This window comes from Gymnodraco acuticeps, unplaced genomic scaffold, assembly GCF_902827175.1.
Source record: "Gymnodraco acuticeps unplaced genomic scaffold, fGymAcu1.1, whole genome shotgun sequence".
In the NCBI taxonomy this organism is placed as follows: domain Eukaryota; kingdom Metazoa; phylum Chordata; class Actinopteri; order Perciformes; family Bathydraconidae; genus Gymnodraco; species Gymnodraco acuticeps.
In genome coordinates this window covers 5,868-25,596 of record NW_022991478.1, presented here as the reverse complement: position 1 = coordinate 25,596, position 19,729 = coordinate 5,868, and the positions used below count along the sequence as shown (strand labels likewise).

The window sequence follows — 19,729 nt, the reverse complement described above, 5'->3', positions numbered from 1 at the left end:
TACAATGGGAAGTAACAAAAGAAAAAGTAATAATAATCATACAGATACATAGGCTGAAGAAAACAAAACAGGAACAGGTTGCTGAGTACTGTATATTAGTTGAGGCCAAAGGCCTGAGTGAACAGATGGTGTTTGAGGTGTTTTTTGAAGGTGTTGGATAAAAGCGTCTAACAAGTGACATGTAATGTCATGTAATAAAGGAAAGACTAGTTCAAGTTAAAGTGAGAGTTGATCTAAACTGCTATATTTGAAAAGCAGACTTTCATAGAGAGGGGTAGACGAGACAGCTAATTTCTCACCAGCTGGCCAAACATGACCTTGCAACCAAGATATTTTGAACCCTGGTAAATGATCAACTTAACTGGGTCACATTTATAACTTATCTCAAATTACTTGTAATAGATTGGTGGCAAAGATCACCATATCAAGTTTTATTATAACTTGCTCTCTCTCAACTTTCACCCAGCCTCATCTGATGGTTGTTTTGTCAGAAACAGAAGTAATGCATTTATGTACTTACAAAATAAGAATTGGTAATGACTACAAGCTAAATCAAACAGACAGCGATATGTTTGCTGCTTAAAACAAAGGTTACAGGGAAGGATGTTGGTGGCAACACCTGCAGAACATGGACATGGCAATGTTAATATGTTATTATGTTGAAAATATTGTCTTTATCAGTGTCATTTCAACAACACCTCAAGGTATGTTTTGTTTGGTTGCTAAATATTACAAATACGTAATATTGCACCTAGTGGAAACCTCTGTAGCCAATAGGGATTGTATAGACCAGGAAAGCTACAGCTAAAATGTTATATATATTTACAAGATTAAGTTTTGTTCCAGGTTTGTGGAGGTTAATTATTGTTTATTTGTGTCTCTAGCAATGGTTGTCTTGTCAACATTAGGATAAGAACTAGTCAGAATCATTCCAGTTACTTAAAGTTAAAGTTTTTATTTCAGGGAACAAAAGCGAGAAATAAATGCTTTTATTTGCGATATTGTAATGTTTAAAATAAAAAAATACATTATGAAATGTTTTATTTTGACGATAGGTGGACACATTTGTTCAATTTTGTTTCACAGATACATAATGTTGGAGAGGACGATAAATGTACAGTGACATATGAAGACATTGGGGAACCCTCTACTTTGGTCAGACTGGTTTTAATTGTATATCCCTTTAAAAATCACATTATCTTTGGTGGATAGGGTTGCTGCAGGAAGATTTGTCGTATTGATTTTGAAGCGTTTTTGATGAGGAGAGTTCCTTAAAGTTTATAACTTTATTGCTGTGTTACTCAACTTGGAAAATGTAAAACTTCAAGATAAAATAGTTACATTCATTCGTATTTTACATTTCAAGTTACAAGGAAGACATTATGTAATATATTTAGAATGATTGTGCTCTGCATAAATAACCAGTAATAACTATATAATCATTTTTGATTGCTTGCACATAAGCACTTCTCACATCCAATCAATATTCATCATCCCAAATATTTCAGTTGTGTTGAACTTTGTCCCTCCTGGTAAACTCCTCATATTCGAGGTGCAGCACACAGTTTATGCGGTACTGGGTCGAAGGTTAGGCGCATGCATGGAGTCAGATCGAGTAAGTCCTCTGAAACTCCTGGAGCAGGGGTGAATCTAAAGTACTGCAGTTCAAACCGGAGAGACGTGATGTAAGAATTACATATTTATTGTTTACACGTCATATGAATGAAATGATTGCCATGATAATACAACAGGAGAATGTAATGGTGTTTGGCGATTAGGCCCCGGTTTGCAGGATAATCATTCAGGAGGGAAAGCACCGCTCCGATGAAATCCCCGGGGTCTAGACACTGGTGGTGGTGATGAGTAGGTGAGACCGGTCTGAAGGAGGAAGGTTTAGTTTTGTTCTGAAGGAGACAGGAGGCGAGAGGGGTGGAGGCGGGTTGCGTGTGATCATCTGCAATGACAACTGACAGGGAGGAAGAGCAGGCATTTAAGGCATTTAGCATGTGCAGCGATTGGCTGCTGAGGGGTGACGCCCTCGTATTTAATGAGGGGGGAAGGGAGCCATAGAGTGACGTGTGAGTGACTCGAGTTAGGTCTTCCTTATTGAACTTGCGCTAAAGCTTTCATTTCAAACCGGAGAGACGTGATGTAAGAATTACATATTTATTGTTTACACGTCATATGAATGAAATGATTGCCATGATAATACAACGGGAGAATGTAATGGTGTTTGGCGATTAGGCCCCGGTTTGCAGGATAATCATTCAGGAGGGAAAGCACCGCTCCGATGAAATCCCCAAAACCAGTGAAGTATGAATACTGAGATGAACTGAGTTGCTTACCTTGTGGGGTGACTGGTGATCTGGGAAGGAGAGATAATAGATTAACACGTATATGAGCGACACTGTGCCGGAATCACTGCCGGAGCTTACTGGTCATGCTGAGACTCTGACTGCCGAAATCAGTGCCGGTCTTACCTGACAACGACCTGCGGGTCGCATGCCTGGCCAGCAGGGCTTGACTACGCCGAGGAGCGAGCGGTTTCGTTTTGTAACGGTGGCCCAACGTCCACGACACCGAAGTGTACGGTAGCCTTCCGCTACGACACCGAAGTGTACGGTGGCCTTCCGCCACGCCTGACTTCGCAGGCTATATATATATATATATATATATCTTTTTCTTTACTCTTCATTTCTTTTTCCTTTGTTTTGTAACTGGCACCGAAGTGTACGGTGGCCTTCCGCCACGCCTGACTTCGCAGGCTATATATATATATATATATATATATATATTTTTCTTTCTCTTTCCTTTGTTTTGTAACTGACACCGAAGTGTACGGTGGCCTTCCGCCACGCCTGACTTCGCAGGCTATATATATCTTTTTCTTTACTCTTTCTTTATTTCCTTTGTTTTGTAACTGACACCGGAGTGTACGGTGGCCCGAGTCCACGCGGACTGCAGGAAATACATTTTACACTGATACGTTTGAGCAAGGCCTGAGAATGAAATACCTGTGTGCCGGAGATGAAGCCCGTTACATGTGGTTGCAGCGTGAGACGAGACATTATTCCCTGTGGGCGGGGCCCGCGGAATTAGGACAGGAATGCAGTTTTGAATATCGGGAACCTTAGTGAGACATGTATACTTGTGAATGTGTTTGAGCCACCAACAGTTATATGTATAACTATCATAGTTAGGGTCTGAGAGATCTTTGGGAAGCCCGTACGGCGCTGATGTCCGGACGAATGAAGGTTGTGAAGGCGGAGGAGGACCACCGTCCTAGTTGTTGTAGGGATGAGGTAGAGAGACCTTGATTAGCAGCAGAGGTGGCTGCACCTATCCTGAAGGAATGCCCCGGGTATGATATGGGTGATAGGCTGGATTTAGTGAGAACTTGCTTGAGGTAGAAATTGACGGGGCCATGACCCTGCGAACCACTCTCCCTGGAAGAAACCCCCCAAAACCCATGGATGGGCGGCATCCGTGAAGACCTCATTGAGTCAGAGGAACGCACGAGGCCATCGTAAAATAAAGTAATTCCGTTCCAGTGGGCGAGCAGGAGGGACCAGAACCGAAGGTCTGAGCGGCAGCCTTCGTCTAAGAAAACGCAGTCATGGAGGTTGTCGACCGCTGATGCTGCGTCCAGGAGGCGGGAGATGAACGAGCGTCCCTGGGGGATGATGTGCATGGCGAAGTTGAGGTGTACGAGAAGGGAGAGCGACAGTTGTTTTGTGATAACTTGTTGCTCGCAGTATGACTTGGTGATGTCCTGGATGCGCTGCGATTTGTCTGAGGGGAGAGACGCCTTCATGTCTATGGAGTCGAGGATGATGCCTAAGAACTCTAAGCGTGTGACGGGACCTAACGTTTTCTCTTTGGAGAGAGGGACACCTCACTCCTGAAGCAGTGTTTAAGCTTGGCCAGTGAGATCCCTGAGCTGTCCTGTGGCGGGTTTATGGGGAGGAAGTCGTCCGGTAGGTGAAGGACGGAGGGGATTCTGACGATGTTCAGCAGGATCCAATAGAGCGCTTCCGAGAAGGAATTGAAGATGCAGGGGCTGCTTCTGCACCCGAAGGTCAGGCGAACGCGAAGATAGAGTTTGGACTCCCACTTAATACCGAACAAGTTCCACTGAGACGGATGAATGGGGATGATTTGAAGGCATCGGTAATGTCCGCTTTGGAGAGCCGAGCTCCGTGCCCTGTGAACTTGATCATCTTTATTGCATTATCCACTGAGGCATGGTGAAGGGAGAACTGATCTGGAGGGATGATGCTATTGACGCTGCAGAATGGGCCGGAGCAGGGAGCGGACAGATCGAAAATCAGCCTTTTATTTACGTGTGGCTATTCCGATGGGATTTGAACGGAACACTGAGAAGGGGGAGGAGCTAAAAGGACCGATTATATATCCTTTGAGAAGTTCTTTGTCGATGAGCTGGGAAACTATGTTGGGTTCTTTAGCGGCTGACTGTAAGTTTCTTGCTACGAAAGTCACTGTGGGAGATGGGAGGACCCCTACCCTGAAGCCTTGGGAGAGCCCTGACGGGAGATAGTCAACAAACACGGAATCTGTAGATAGCGCAGCTGCTAGCTGAGGGATGTTAATGGGAGTGGAGGGGTGATATTCCAGAATGTTTTTATTTGTATTTTTTATTTTTTATTTAGTTATTTATTTATTTGTTGATGTTTCTGGCGCAGAGCCACTGTGACGGCCCGTCCACACGGTGGCGTGCGTTACAGCTTCCAAACGCTTCTGCCCATTCACTTTGAATGGGGTGACGTCACTTTTAGTAGAACTGTATTTTGGGAAGCGACGTGGAGCGTTTGCTGGCGTTGCTCGCTTCAAAAAGTTGAGCAATGTTCAACTTTTGGCGCCTCGGCAGAAGCGTCAGCCAATGAAATCCCGTTTATGCAAATCTGCCGGTACAAGCGCTAGCCAATCAGACCGTGTGTATGTTGGGAGAGACTACGCAGGTAATTCCTCATATTCCAAAAATGTGAGGGAAAATTCATTATGGCGGTAGTGAATCACCCGGTGCTGTATGATCAGTCTCTGTTCATCTACCGGGATACAAACCAGAGGAGCGAGGCATGGAGGGAGGAGGCAGAGACAGTGGGTGAAACTGGTAGGTTTTCGCCTGTTGGGGATTTTTTATTTTTTTTTCCAGTTTACTTAGTTTTAACATTGCTATTGCTTTGTGTGTCGGGGGCAAGAGATTCATGTGATTGGTTGTTGCTGCTGTGCGGACCAGTAGCGTAGGCAGACATTTACTTTAGGGTGGGCCTGTAAAAATATAGGGTGGCCCAGATTTTTCTTCTGCGCATCGGAAACTAACCACGATCCCGCCGGTACCGGTGGCAGATTACTTTTAGAATACTTCCTTTCCTCTTCTTTTCTCCTTTTCCTCTTCTTTCTATCTTTTCCTCTTCTTTCCTCTTCTTTTTTGTTTCTCTTTAGAATACTTTCTTTTCCATAACAGATGGGTATGTTTTGGTGAACGGGAGACACGTATTTTACTGTTTTAATGGCTTATGAAGAGCACGAACACAACATTTTAGTGTCATTCTTGACAGCTCTCTCATCTGCACCGCACATAAAAAGAAAAACTCACCCAGACTGCATTCTTTGTACTGTCTTAAAACCTTTCCTTGGAAAAGTTTATGCATTTTAAGGTGTCCTTGGGTGCTTTGAAAGGCGCCCCTAAATAGAATACATTATCATTATTATTTATTATCTGAAACGATGTAATCACTTTTAAAACTTTTCCCAGTTACTTGCCCCATGCATTCGGCAGCAGCAGGCCATTCAGTTAGATTTGATCCCGTTATGAATGTCATCATTTCGACAATAAATAAATGCTACATAAACGTTATCTTCCACGTTTTATCTAAACATCTCCGTTTCTACCTTCCAATATGTTTTGAAAGAGAACTCTCTCTCTCTCTCATCTGCGTGCGGGGCGGGGCCTCACGGACACGCTGCATCTCTCGCTCGCAGATACGCTGCAGCGCTGTGCACACGGTTCTGCCGGTAATGAATATTACATTGTGAGGAAACTTTCCACCAATAATTCCAATAAGTATTCACTTCAGGTTTACGAAAGTAACTGCACTCAGTTTACTCGTTTTTCAAATGTAACGCCAGCTGAATATACTGATTTTTTTTCTTTTTTTTCTTTTCTTTCTTTTTCTTCCGATTACGTAACACCGTTACATGTATTCCGTTACAACCCAACCCTGTGTAAGGGTCGAGTGCAAACGTTTTCGTTAAAACTAGTACCTGAGTGCAACGGAAGTTGAAGCTCCTGTGGCGGAGTCTTCCAGAGCCTGGAGGCGAGCATCGATAGCTATCATGGAGCTAGCCAGGGATTGCAGGGAGCCGGCCGCGCTACTCTCCATAGGGGTGTGTGACGCTCCCGGACTGGCGAGCCTGAGAAGGGGTGGATTTTTTGGAGGGGGACGGGATCCTGGAGGGCTCGACTTCCTGCCCTTTTTTACCTCCGCGGCTGCGGCCTCGTCCTGCTCTCTGGGAAGCTGGCTGGAGCTGCTGCCCCGGACTGGGGAGCTACGCTGGAGACCTGGTCCGAGAGCTATCGCCGCTGAGAGAGAGTGAGGCCTGGGGCTGTGGGAAAGCCCTGCTGCAGGAGCCGGGCGATGAGGAAGTCTTCCTCTGTTGATAAGCCGCTGTGGGGAGCCGAACCGGGATCGGAGACTTCCAGAGAAGGTTCGTGTTCCGAATTGTCCGAGTTGGACATCTTGAGCTAGTTGTTTCTTACGGTTTTTCTCACGAGAAGCAGTATTGCATTGCAACTACCATTGCGTGTGATCATCTGCAATGACAATTGACAGGGAGGAAGAGCAGGCATTTAAGGCATTTAGCATGTGCAGCGATTGGCTGCTGAGGGGTGACGCCCTCGTATTTAATGAGGGGGGAAGGGAGCCATAGAGTGACGTGTGAGTGACTCGAGTTAGGTCTTCCTTATTGAACTTGCGCTAAAGCTTTCATGAGGCTGGTGAAAAAGAGGAAGAGCTCCATCTTGGCCAAACTTTCTCCGGGACAAGCTCTGAGACCTGTTAGAGAGTGTGAAGGTTAGTCTGCCAGTTAATACAAAGTGAACAAGAAGTGTTGCCTAAGCTCACAAACCTGCAAAGAAAGGCATGAAGGCATCTCGCTTCACAAACCGTCCATCTTTGTCAAGGAAGTGAGCAGGATAAAAGCTGTGTGGGTTCTCCCATTCACTCTCATCATACAGGACAGACGTCAACAAAGGAAACACTGTGGTCCCCTGTATGCAGAGTTGAAAATATGTTTTTATATGACGTGATACATTTAAAATGTCTTAAAGCAAAAACAACATTTCCTGCATATAACATTCATTTTAAGACATGAAGATTAGTATAAAGGAAAATTAGGTGTTTAATTCAGTTGTACCTTCTTAATGAATTGACCTTGAAAGGTCACATCTTGGCTAGTTTTGCGAGGAAGCGATATTGGGGCAATGTTAGCCAATCTCTGTATCTCATGGAGGACAGCATTGACGAAGTGCAGGTTCTTTCTGTCCTGAATTTGTACTTGACGAGGTCCTATCACTCTGCTCAGCTCCTCTTGGACCTGGTCTAAATAATGAAGAGCTTCTATTTTTATGATGACAATTCGGCTTGAACTTCATGTTTTTTTGCTTGGTCTGAAGGATGTGGATATATTAAGCTTCTTACCTTGTATTTCTGGATACTTGGTCACAAGCAGAAGTGCCCATCTCAGTGTATTTGATGTTGTGTCAGTGCCAGCAGCAAAGAGATTCAAGACTGTTGCCATAAGGTTGTCATCGTGAAAGTGACTGTTGGTAATCCCAGATGTCTTCAAGTAAACACATATCACTGCTTTTATTCAAACAATTCTGATCACAAATATGTATTTCTTTGCAGTTAATCAATTTTGCAATTACTGTCATAAATGTAGAGTACAGTATGTTAACCGTCAGTTTTGAACCAATTTGCAACTTTGGATATCCATTGCCCATTATGAAAAGTAAAGTGATTCTTCTATTTTTTTTAATAAATAAAGGTGTTTTTTCTGAGAAATCTGCGTTTGGGTCCTGCCTGCTTCGCTCATCCCTGACACAATGTCACTCATCTTGTTCTTAACCACTCCAACAAACAAAAGCAAATACATGACCAATACTGGCATTCTGCTGTAATACTTTTCTACTTTTCTTTTCAGCAAAATATTTACACAAGTTCCTAATATCCCCATCTACTTTGACCAACATATCTATTTTGTATATGTTTCCCAACCTCAAGATTTTGATTCCTGAGCAGAAAGGCGTCCACAAATCCTCTGCACATCTCAATCAATCAATCAATGTTTATTTATATAGCTCAATATCACAAATGTTACATTTGTCTCAGTGGACTTTACAGTTTGTACAAAATATCAGTACGACAATATGACACCCTCTGTCCTTAGACCCTCACATCGTACAAGGAAAAACTTCCAAAGAAAACCCACAGTTTAAAGGGAAAAATGGGAGAAACCTCAGGGAGAGCAACAGAGGAGGGATCCCTCTCCCAGGACGGACATACGTGCAATAGATGCCGTGTGTAAAACCACATCTGTGGTATGTGGGTCTCTTTCAAATGACTGATAATCTTTAGGTTCTGTTTTCTACTGGCAACACCCAATCTGAAGAAAAGCTTCCTGTTCCCAATCCATTTGAAGAACCTTGGGAACATGTTGTACACCTGCCAAAGAATATAAATATAAATTGTAACAATCTCCTTTCCAAAAGCAATCTCTTACAGCTGGAAGTTGTCTCTGATTGTACCTCTGCCAAAAACAGCGGGCTGTATTAGATTAATTACCTTACATGAGGGGCCCTAACCTCAGACAGCACATAAGAAAGATTTAAGATTGACAAATTGAAGACCAGCTTAAGTTCAATGGTATTTCATTTACATTGAAAAATGTAATTATCAAAAAGCAAGATTTTTCCTTCTTGATTTCAGCGACTACAGAGGGGGCTTGCTCCCCCAGTGAAGATGAAATGCATCTAAAATTAAGTCGTTACATCAATGAAGAACCTCTTGCTCTTGCAGACAATTTCTGATTTACACTTTTGTGCCTCTGTGAACAATAAAAACACAAACACATTGGTTATATGTTAAAGATATACAGGTCTATTATAAACTGTTCCTGCCCCACCCCCGATAGCAGACAATAAACGGTAAATGTTCTTTTTTACTAAACTTGTCAAGTTTAATTATGTAATTATAATTTGTTTGCTATTCATATACTCACACTATACTCACATTCAAGGTCTTCGGAAAATATAATCATACCTGGATTGAAATGGTGCCCAAAAGTCGACCACGTCTGCTCATATCCTCCAGCAGAGACCTAAACTCTGGATCATCATATTCAAATCTGATGCCCGAGCAAATAATGTTACAGACTGCACAAAATATTGGTGTGGTCTTATCAAAAGCTTCTCCTGTGACAGGGAAACAGGAACACATATTAAAGTCATATCTATTTTCCCAGAAAAAGTTGATCAGATATTACATTTTAATAATAAGACCTTTACCTTTGAATTGCTTTAGCACTCCAATAAGCTGGTTACATTCCTCAATGATTTTGTCCTCGCAGGCCTTCTTTCCCATTCCAAAGTCTTTGAGGTTAGTCAAGGTAAAGCGTCTCATCTCTTTCCATGATTCACCATTGGCCCATGTAATGCCTGAGTTAAAGTGTTTCAGAAAAATATGTTGAATAAAAAACTGAAGGATGTAGGTTTAATTAAATTATAAATGTTTTCCTCACCATGCCCTTGATTATATTCCTGAAAAATTAGAAATGGGTCTCTGTCTCCAAACTCTTGAGCATGGTTAACAAGTGCCTCCTTCACCGTCTTGTAACCTGCCAGGACCACCACTTTATTTGTTCCCATATAGATGGTAAACACTGATCCATATTTTCTGGAAAGCTAAGAACAGAATAAGGTCATGATATGTATTTTATATAAAACGTGCACAATAAAAAGCACACAAGATAAGATAGCTGTAAAACAGACCCTACAATAACTTGTCTTCCGGCACTGCTTCACCTCCATTAATGTGTGGTAGGGTCTCCTCAGGTCAAGCTGCAGCAGGTTCCCAAGGAAGGGAAGTGGTTTTGGACCTGGTGGTTCCTTTCCTTCATCCTGGGAGCTGAAGCTGGAAGAAAATAAGATGTAGAAGCACATCAGGACAACTAGAGCCATCAACAGGGAGCTAGTGCTCCAGGCCTGGAGAAAAATATCTAATATTCCCATGACGTTAATCAAGTCTTCTGAAGTCCAACTCTAACTTGTTTGCTATGTGGGTGTTTGGATGAAGAGGTAAGTCTTTGGAGGCTTTAAGTAGAGAATGGACAAGGGAGGGACAAGATCTGCAGAATAATTAGTTGTTACATAATGTTTGTGTGTTGTTTGTAAGTTTGTGTGTGTGGTTATGTTTGAACATTAATGATGATAATCTCCTTATGGTCAAAAGGATGCCATTTCATGTTTAACGTCATATTATTCTTTTAACAACCGGGTTCACATAAAATGAACATGATAAAATGTGCTCAATGCCCTCTCAGTCCTGGCCAACTTGACTCCAAGCCTTTTTAGGTTTTTTAACTTGTAAAAAATATGGACCTAAAAAATGTTGAGGAAACATATCCCTCCTGTGTGATCATCAATAGAAGAGAGGCAAATATTTATAGCTTGCAATAAAGCCTTCAAATTGTTTCTCTTGGAGCTTTTCGGGCTCTATTCAAACTTTGTCTTAAATGGAATTTAGGAATACAAAAAAGTAGTAAACCATTAACAGCTCATCAGCTTCTTTCAGATCATGGTGTCTGTAGAGGAAACTTCTGTGTAGCTATGCAGTGGGAGTCACCGACTCAGGAAGGAGACACGGGAAGAGCAGTAGCTTTGATGTCAAACACATGATGGTTTATTTGGAGTTAACGGCCGGAGGATTCACATCACAAGTCCAAGAGTCAGAGGTTCTGACTTCACGGTAGAGTTGCCACGTCAATTCTGAAGAACTCTACCCCAGACCCATGTATTTAGCTAGTTCAGAGAGCATCATCAATATGCTGCATAACAAGATAGAATGATAACACCTCTATCAGCTGACGCCAACAGGCAGGAACAGGGAGACAAAACACTGAGAGCACAGCAGCCAAGGTTACAGGTGCCTGTGCTCAGTCAGGACAGTTTGAACTGATACACTGGGTCAAAGTTATGGGCCTTGGAAAATATTTCCACAACAGTGTCCAATATGTTGTCTCATTTTACCTTTATCCATTTTCCCTATTGCCTAAGTTAATATGTAATTTAAAGTACTTTGAAAGGAACAACTTGAACCAACTTTCTTACTTTTTAGCAAACAAATGTTGTGCTGAAAGAACCGATGCAATCAACTTTCACTCTCAAAGTCAGAAACATTAGCAAGGTCATGAACTGTGAACTAGATTTAAAAGCCACATATTCAGGGTGACACAACTAGCTTTCTGGGTCTGTGTACGTTTTGTTAGTTTGATTTTTCGTTTGAACCAAAAGCCAAAAAACGAAAATACCAGCCTTTTTTCGTTTTTTCGTAATTGATTTAAAACGGAAAACCAAAGCCGTTTTCCTGTTTGTGTTGTCTGAATCAAAAGACGGATAACGAGAAAACCTAATAAAAAAAAGTCTGTACGTTTTGTTAGTTTGATTTTTCGTTTGAACCAAAAAAACAAAAATACCAGCCATATTTCGTTTTAAATCAAAAACGGTGAAAGTAGGGCGACAGTTCTGTTCACATCGCTGACATTTGTCACAGGTAAATCTTGCAACAAACATGACGTTGTTCAATGGTTGTCACACAGCGACAAGCTGGACACTGGATTTGCCGACACAGTACAAACCGGAAGTCAGCAAAATAAAGTTATGCAAATTAACTTGTAATTAATACAAGTTATACTTGTATTAATCTCTATAAACGCATATCTGCATGTGAATGCAGAAATAAACGTATCCGCGTCAGCATGGGTGCCGGAAGCAGGGGGGCCAATGGTCGTCAGACTTCTGGGTCTTTTACAGCATTGCCATTATATCCTCCTGTCTTTTATTTTGAAATATGTTCTTTAACTTCCGGTCCACCGGACTGCTTTTCTTAATTCTTCATTACAAAACGGAAAATTGAATGAAGTTGTTATCAAAAACCAAAATCAGACCGTTTTTTTTAATTAGGTCTTCTTGTTATCCGTTTTTTGACCTAAACAACATAAACAGGAAAACGGCTTTGGTTTCACGTTTTTTTCCTGCAAGATTTACCTGTGACAAATGTCAGCGATGTGAACAGAACTGTGGCCCTACTTTCACCTGCACCCAGCAGCTAGCGGGAGAACGATATCTCATACAGTTCACACAGTAATGGAACAGTTGTTAAGCATTATTTTGTCCAACTAGTCTCTACATTATGAATTTGATGTTTGTCTAAACTGCTAAGAAGCTGACAGCTGAGTTAGAACAGAGAGACATGCAGGCCATAATCACTAGACGCTCAAAAGAGGAATGTGTGTGTAAGGCTTACATGAACTGAATTGAAACACTGTCCATTAGTTGATTAATAAACAAGACATTCAAGTCAAAGTTTTAGGCATTTTCATGTGTAGCACGCTGTAAATATGGACTATGAATGAACACATGCAATGTGGAAACACACACATAGGTTTATTCTCCATACTCATAACAGTATCCACTGAGAGGAAACGGCATCATCGCATATTTGTAGCAGAGAATAAACGTCTGACAGAATGGACGCAACATTTTACTTGAATGTACTCTCATTTTGGTACTTCAGTTTCAAGGTAAGTCTCTTTTTTTTCCTTATTTAAACTTTAGTTGTAATTAATAACAGGAACCAGCCATAATTTCCTGTTTTAGAGGCACCTTTTAATAAGCTTTGAAAATAAGCCAAATGTTGTGTGAGACAAGACACAAAAGTATTTTTTTTTACAATCAGTAATGTGATAGAATATTCAAATATATTTTAAATGCATGAAGTCAGTTTATACATAGAGTACAACATATATTACACTCAGAGAATTACATAATATGTACAGATCTGTGTCAAACTTGTTATTATGATCAACTGTGTGATTCTTTAGTATAGATTCAACAGTGGAGGTAAGACATGAATAGTTCCCAAAGTTCCATAACAAAAAAAATGGACATCTTCTTGCAGATTATTTCACACGTGATGTCTTATTTATTTTCTATCAGGCATTAATGGAAAATGCACTTCTGTCTATAGAAGAGTTGGACAAGATGCCATTCTACACTGTGACACCTCATCATCCCCTGAAACCTCATGCTCAACCGTTGGGTTTTACAACCAAGATCTATCAGAATCTTTGACTGTGTTAGAGAACGGAAATGTTCAGAAGAGCCTCCCCGAGCTGCCAGTCTAAGTTTGAACACTAACTGCTCTTTGGTCATGACCAACGTCACTGCAGAGGATGTTAGTCACTAAACCTGTCGGCAGCGGACACACTCTAATCAGGATATCTGTCCATACCTAAGTGTTCTGACAAGTGAGTAATTTCCATGAACAGTCATTGATATGATCAAATGGGAATTCTACTTTTGGCACATTTTGAGGGCGATTAACGAAAGTCTCCGTCACACCATCAAGTTTGAGGAAGCAAGTGTAGATGGAGTGGACGGGCATAATCTCCAGTGGTTGGTTATAATTTTTTCTTTGTTTTCCTTGTTTTTTCTTGAAAAACACAGAGAGGTCTTGATTCCATTTGGTTCAGTTCACCTTCAAACAAAGAAAAACATTGATGACAGAAGAAGGAAAGAAACTTGCCAGGATCATCCTGGAAGATGACTAACATGTTGTTAAACCACGTTTTAAGCGATTACATATCTTGTTTCAGTCTCTCCATCTCCACATGATGCAGGAGAGACAGTGAAGTCGCATTAAAGTGCTCCATGTTGAGACACACAGGTCTTGATCCTTGTCAACGGAGCAGCATCCGCTGGGTAGATGAACCAGGAACTAAAGCGTTAGATTCGCACCAACAGGAGATACACCTGCCAGTTTGTTGATGAGCACAATGTGCCGATAGAGGCTGACTACACACCTGACTTCAACCACAGATCCCCCTCTTGATGAGACCTTCATCATCATTAGGGGGTTGGTAGTGCTGTTCGTCATTGCTGCTGTTCTCATCAACTACATCCAATACAGAAGGTGAGTAAACGGCTACGTAGTACAATGATTAGCTCTAAGACTGTCAGGTGCATGATTTAATTTCTTCAGCCCACCAGGTGGCAGAATTTAGCAACAAACCTCCAATATGATAAACTTTCAAAGTTGTTATGCTACTGTGTTAGCAAGCAGTTACTTATCCACACATCCAGCGAACAAAGATCAACATATAAATGATAACGCCCTGCTGAGCTCTGCCAGGTCAGGGTTTATTTTTAACCAAGGCTTCAAAATGGACCAACACAAAAATATCCAGATAGCCAAAGTTAATGTTAAACTGGGACAGAGAAGCCTCTAGCATCAAGTCAAAATCAACTTTATTGTCAATCTTCTGTATGAGATACAGCATTCACAAATGCACAGATTCAGCATGATGTTCTGCATTCTACAGTAATAGCAATTTTAATTGAAGCTGCCTGCTCTGCTAAAAATAATGTTCCATATAAACAAAACCGCTCCTTTTAAACTCATTTTAAAGGACGCTTGTTTTGTCCCGGATAACATCTGTTTTTGATTTTCACAAACAGTGTTTTAATCAAAGTAAGTGCTGTCTCCGTAGGGAGGTCGTTTGCATAGGTTGGTTAAACAAACATTGGACTTTCACAGAGGAGACCGTATGCAACTGTGATCATAATCCAGGAGAGTTCCTTTTGAAATGTAGTAAATCCAGTTATAGGGCAGTTTGCAAATCATTACATTGGACCTGAAACATATCAAGGTTAAGTTGTACATTCGGCATACTGTTAAGCTTTAACTTCACTATTACACATTGTTGTTAGCATTGAAGTCTATTTGTCATAATGGGATAGTAAAAGGAGCATATCAGTGAGTTTTATTAGTAATAAAGAAAATGATAATCTGGGTGAAACTGCTCAAAGTAGTGACATTTAGCAACTAAATAGAAATACGTCTCTATTACTTTAAATTACATCATTGATATTGAAAATCTAATCTTGGCTTACTTTATCACTACATTTAATATAATGATGTACAACTCAAAATCTTCAATCTTGAACCAACTCGCTCCATTGACTGTTAGCAGCATTGTAAAGCTCACACAACAGGAACAGCACACAGTTTATGAGGCGACGGGCTAATGGCAAAGCTCACTATTGGAGTCAGATCCAATTCATTCTCTGAAACTCCTGGAGGAGGAGTGAAACGAAAGTGCTGCAAGAGGCTGGTAAAGAAGAGGAAAATCTCCATTCTGGCCAGACTCTCCCCAGGACACTGCCTGCGACCTGTGAGGGAAAACAAAAGGAATATTTTCAACTCATCTGCAAAATAAGTGAATATTGAGGAGTGATGGCTAAATTCACAAACCTGCTGAAAAAGGCAAGAAGGCATCTCGCTTGACAAACTTCCCATCTTTGTCCAGGAAGTGAGCAGGATAAAAGCTGCTGGGGTGTTCCCACTCAGTCTCATCACACAGGACGGATGTCAAGAGAGGATACACTGTGGTCCCCTGTGGACAATATACAGTATTTTTATTTAGTGACAAGCCACTTAACTCAACACCCCCATTTTGAATTATGTAGGAATCATTCTTCCAAGTCATCTTGCAGGGCTCGACATTATAAATGGCCCGCTGGCCCGGAAGCACTATTTAGACACCCCGGGCCAGCATAACGTACTTTCCACTTGCCCGCTCGGGCCACTAAAAATATTGCTTTAAAAAAAATGTGTCCTGTGGTATTGCTATTTTGACCAGCAATTTAGTTAAATTGTTTCGTTTACTAACGCTAAAACATAGCGTTTCGTGAGTCGGTTGTCGTTGTTGGGTGAAAAGCAAACAGCTGTTTGCTGCGGAGCGCAGCGCGAGCAGACTCCTATGAGGGGGAACGCGCTCGTTCACTACAGACTATCGCGCCACCTAACCATTCGCCAAAATGTTTTTAATACCACCGGTAACCGGCCAAGCAAAAAACTATCTTCAAATAAAAGAAAGTTACCGGAGGAGTTCAAGGAGAGTGACAGGGAGCATGAGAAGAAGAGGGAGAGAACGTTTCAGCCAGCTTGATCGATGGAGTTGATTTCTAGTGGTGCAGTGACGCATTCCTAAAACCCTTTTATAATCTATCAATTAGATTTATGATTCGAAAATTATAAAAGTAGGGTAGACATGTGGAGATTATCCGGCTGAACAAAACGTGCATTTATCAAACAGGTTTGTTTTCCACAGACCTTATTTACAGCTATTTTCCAAAACCCTGTGGAGAAATCCCATTGCTTTTTTGTCGAGGAAACTATCAGCTTACTTCCTGGTTTTAGGACGCGTCACTGCACCGCTCTATATGATGCCAATATAAACAAGGTCTATTGTCAGCTCTGTACATCAATGCCGACCTATGCTGACAAGTAAGTGAAGAGTAGAGAATATAAAGGTATTGGCTATAGGGAAATGTCCCAGCGGATAATGAAGGTTCTAATCTATTACATTACATTACTAACTCCTAATGACAGGAAGGCAGAAAGCGCATTATACAAATAATAATACTCATAATAGCAGACATTTTTTAACAATGACCACAATATCATTATTTTAATAAACCAAATATGAACAATTGAGGAAAATGAGGAAGAACTGATGATTCAAATGTTGTAGTACAAGTAGTAATGTAGTTTGTGCATACATTACTATTGCAACAAATGTGTTCATTTTCTTCATTATTAGTCGATTTTTTTTGGACGAATGCTCCGGGCCAGTGGTTACAATGGTGGGGCCAGTGATAATACAATTCCACCGACCCTTAATGTCTACCCCTGTCTTGGGTTCTTTTGGTGTTTTATTTTATCCAACCTTCTTAATGAAGTGACCCTGGAAAGTGATGTCTTGGCTCATTTTGTGAGGAAGTGCCATGGGGACGATGTTAGCCACTCGCTGGATTTCGTGGATGACGGCATTTGTGAAGTGCAGGTGTTGCCTGTCCTCAACCTGCACTTGACGACCTCCTTTAACCTTGCTTAGCTCCTCCTGGACCTGTTCTGGAAGACCATATTTTTATGTCCATTAAGATTATTTTCTTTAGTTGGTGAGCACATATTGTTTCCTGGACTGTTTTTGAAAATTGTGAGGATTCTAAGCTCCTTACCTTGTATTTTTGGATTCTTGGCCATATATAGTAGTGCCCATCTCAGTGTAGTTGCTGTTGTGTCAGTGCCAGCAGTAAAGAGGTTAAGAACCGTCTGTATAAGGTTTTTATCATGGAAGTGACTGTCTGTGATTCCGGATTCCTGCAAGTAAAGATAAGTCAGGTATTCAAACAAATCTGAACCAAACCCTTGACGTGTTACATAGGAGGGCATTTTTTGTTTTGTTGAGGTATAGTTTGGCAAGCCTTTTATTATTTAATCAAAGGGCTGACTAGTACTGATGTAGTCATCTCTATTGTAAATTACATCTCAAAATGTCAGAATGTTAATCAATTTGAATCACTGCTTGTCCATATCATCTTATGGACATGTTGGCTTGGATCTCTATAGTCAGAAAGCAATTGCTGATTTCTAAAATTGCTATTACTGCTGGTGATTAACTGTTAGAACTAATTGCATTTCCTCCTTTGTCACTAACAACTCAACTGGTCACGGAAAAGGTGTAGACGGGGTAAGTAATGAAATGCTTCCCAACCTCAAGATTTTGCTTTCGGAGTAGAAAGGCGTCCACAAATCCTCTGCACATCTGTGGATTGAGGGTCTCTTTCAAACGACTAAACAACTGCTGATTCTGTTTCTTGCTCTCAACAATTATCGCGTGAAGTTCCTTTCGATCAGCAATCCATTTACCGATCCATGGGAACATGTTAAACACCTTTAAAAAAACAAACAACAACAACCTTCAAATCAGTTGCCCCACATTCCTCTATGTATATTAAAATCAAATCTCAAAGTCTAAGCTTGATCAAAAATAATAAATGAAATAAGATAGGACTTTTTTTATCCCACAGAAAATTGTTGTGCCAGAGTTACAAAGATACAATAAACACAGCGGCATAAATGGCACCTGTATTGACGGGGAGCCCAGGAGTTCAATATTTCTGGTTGCTCGATGTACCAGTGATGTAAACTCTGCATCATCATATTCAAATCTGCTGCCATAAACAATTGAGCAGATCATATTAGCCACCGCCTGGTATATGGGTTGAGTTGTATCAAAAGCTTCTCCTGTAAAAAGTAAAACAAATAAAAACCACAAACTTTAACCTGTTGCTTATCATGCAGTTGGTTTTAATAAGACACTTACCTTTACATTTCTTTAACACGTCAATGAGGTAGGTGCATTCCTCAATGATTTTGTCCTCACTAGCCCTCTTGCCCATTCCAAAGTCTCTGAGGCTAGTCAAGGTAAAGCGCCTCATCTCTCTCCATGATTCACCGTTGGACCATGCAATTCCTAAAATAAAACCAATGTTATGGCCAGACCATGTTTGCTCAATGTTTTCAATTGTGGATTGCGTCCTGATTTGCTGTTATCCAGCACCAAAAACAATAAAACGTTACTAAAAATGTTCCTTACCATGGCCTCCACTAGTTTCTTTTGTTATTTGCATTGCATATCTGTCACCAAACTCATCTGCATAGTTGACAAGTGCTTCCTTCACAGTTTTGTATCCAGCCAGGATCACCACTTTTTGGGGTCCCAAATGCACTGTGAAAACGGATCCATATTTCTTGGAAAGCTAAAAAACAAAAACAAGGGCATCATCATATACATTTTTATTTTTTTAATAAAAATGAACCAGAAGACCAACAATGTGATATCTGCAGAGCACATATAACATAACACCCCTAAAGAAATGAACGTTAGTTCAATAATTTCCTCACCTCCATAAATGTGTGGTAGGGTCTCTTGAGGTCGAGCTGCAGCAGGTTCCCAAGTAGGGGAAGTGGTTTTGGACCTGGAGGTCCCTTCCCTTCATCCTGGGAACTGAAGCTGGAGGAGGAGAGAATGTAGACGAGCAGCAGGACAACCAGAGCTCCAAACAGGGAGATGGAACTGAAAGACTGGAGAAACAGATCCAATAGCCCCATGATTTCAAAAGAAAAAGCTTCCTTGTTTCTTTTGGAGCTTATGGTATGGACACAGCCCAGGCTGTTCAATGTAATTATCTATTAACCTGATGGTCAAAGGGCAATCCCACTCCCTGCAGCCAACAAATCCAGTGCCATTGGGCAGGACACAAACATTACATTACTCATTTAGCAGGCATGTCTATGATATTTACATTTGTTACAGCAGAAAAGAGCGAAAGACAGCTTAATATTAACTAAGAAGCATGCATAAAAAAATATATATATATTAAAGATACATTTTTTTAAAGAAATGTATGTAAGTTGCTTTGGATAAAAGCATCAGCTAACTAACTTGCAATATACCTTTTTAGAAAGAGTGTACTTTTATTGTTTCATTGGTTTACAGATTTCTTATCTTCAATGTCATG

At 41.0% G+C, this 19,729-nt stretch overlaps 2 protein-coding genes across 2 annotated transcripts; both read right to left on the bottom strand.

The window, feature by feature from the left end:
- Positions 1-1,541: 1,541 nt before the first annotated feature.
- Positions 1,542-10,350, bottom strand: LOC117533077 (cytochrome P450 2K1-like). The gene is made up of 11 exons (XM_034196704.1): positions 10,106-10,350; positions 9,823-9,985; positions 9,590-9,739; positions 9,345-9,496; positions 8,623-8,747; positions 8,301-8,355; positions 7,722-7,863; positions 7,438-7,622; positions 7,150-7,291; positions 7,006-7,076; positions 1,542-1,658 (listed from the first exon to the last, which is right to left on the bottom strand). Exons 1-11 carry the CDS (start codon positions 10,310-10,312, stop codon positions 1,542-1,544), a joined length of 1,509 nt encoding a protein of 502 aa, XP_034052595.1. The 5' UTR covers positions 10,313-10,350.
- A 4,241-nt stretch (positions 10,351-14,591) lies between these two features.
- On the bottom strand, positions 14,592-19,478 carry LOC117533076 (cytochrome P450 2K1-like). Its single transcript, XM_034196703.1, has 9 exons — positions 19,113-19,478; positions 18,805-18,967; positions 18,532-18,681; positions 18,292-18,452; positions 17,920-18,099; positions 17,384-17,525; positions 17,092-17,276; positions 15,615-15,756; positions 14,592-15,532 (listed from the first exon to the last, which is right to left on the bottom strand). Exons 1-9 carry the CDS (start codon positions 19,317-19,319, stop codon positions 15,345-15,347), a joined length of 1,518 nt encoding a protein of 505 aa, XP_034052594.1. The 5' UTR covers positions 19,320-19,478; the 3' UTR covers positions 14,592-15,344.
- Positions 19,479-19,729: the final 251 nt, after the last annotated feature.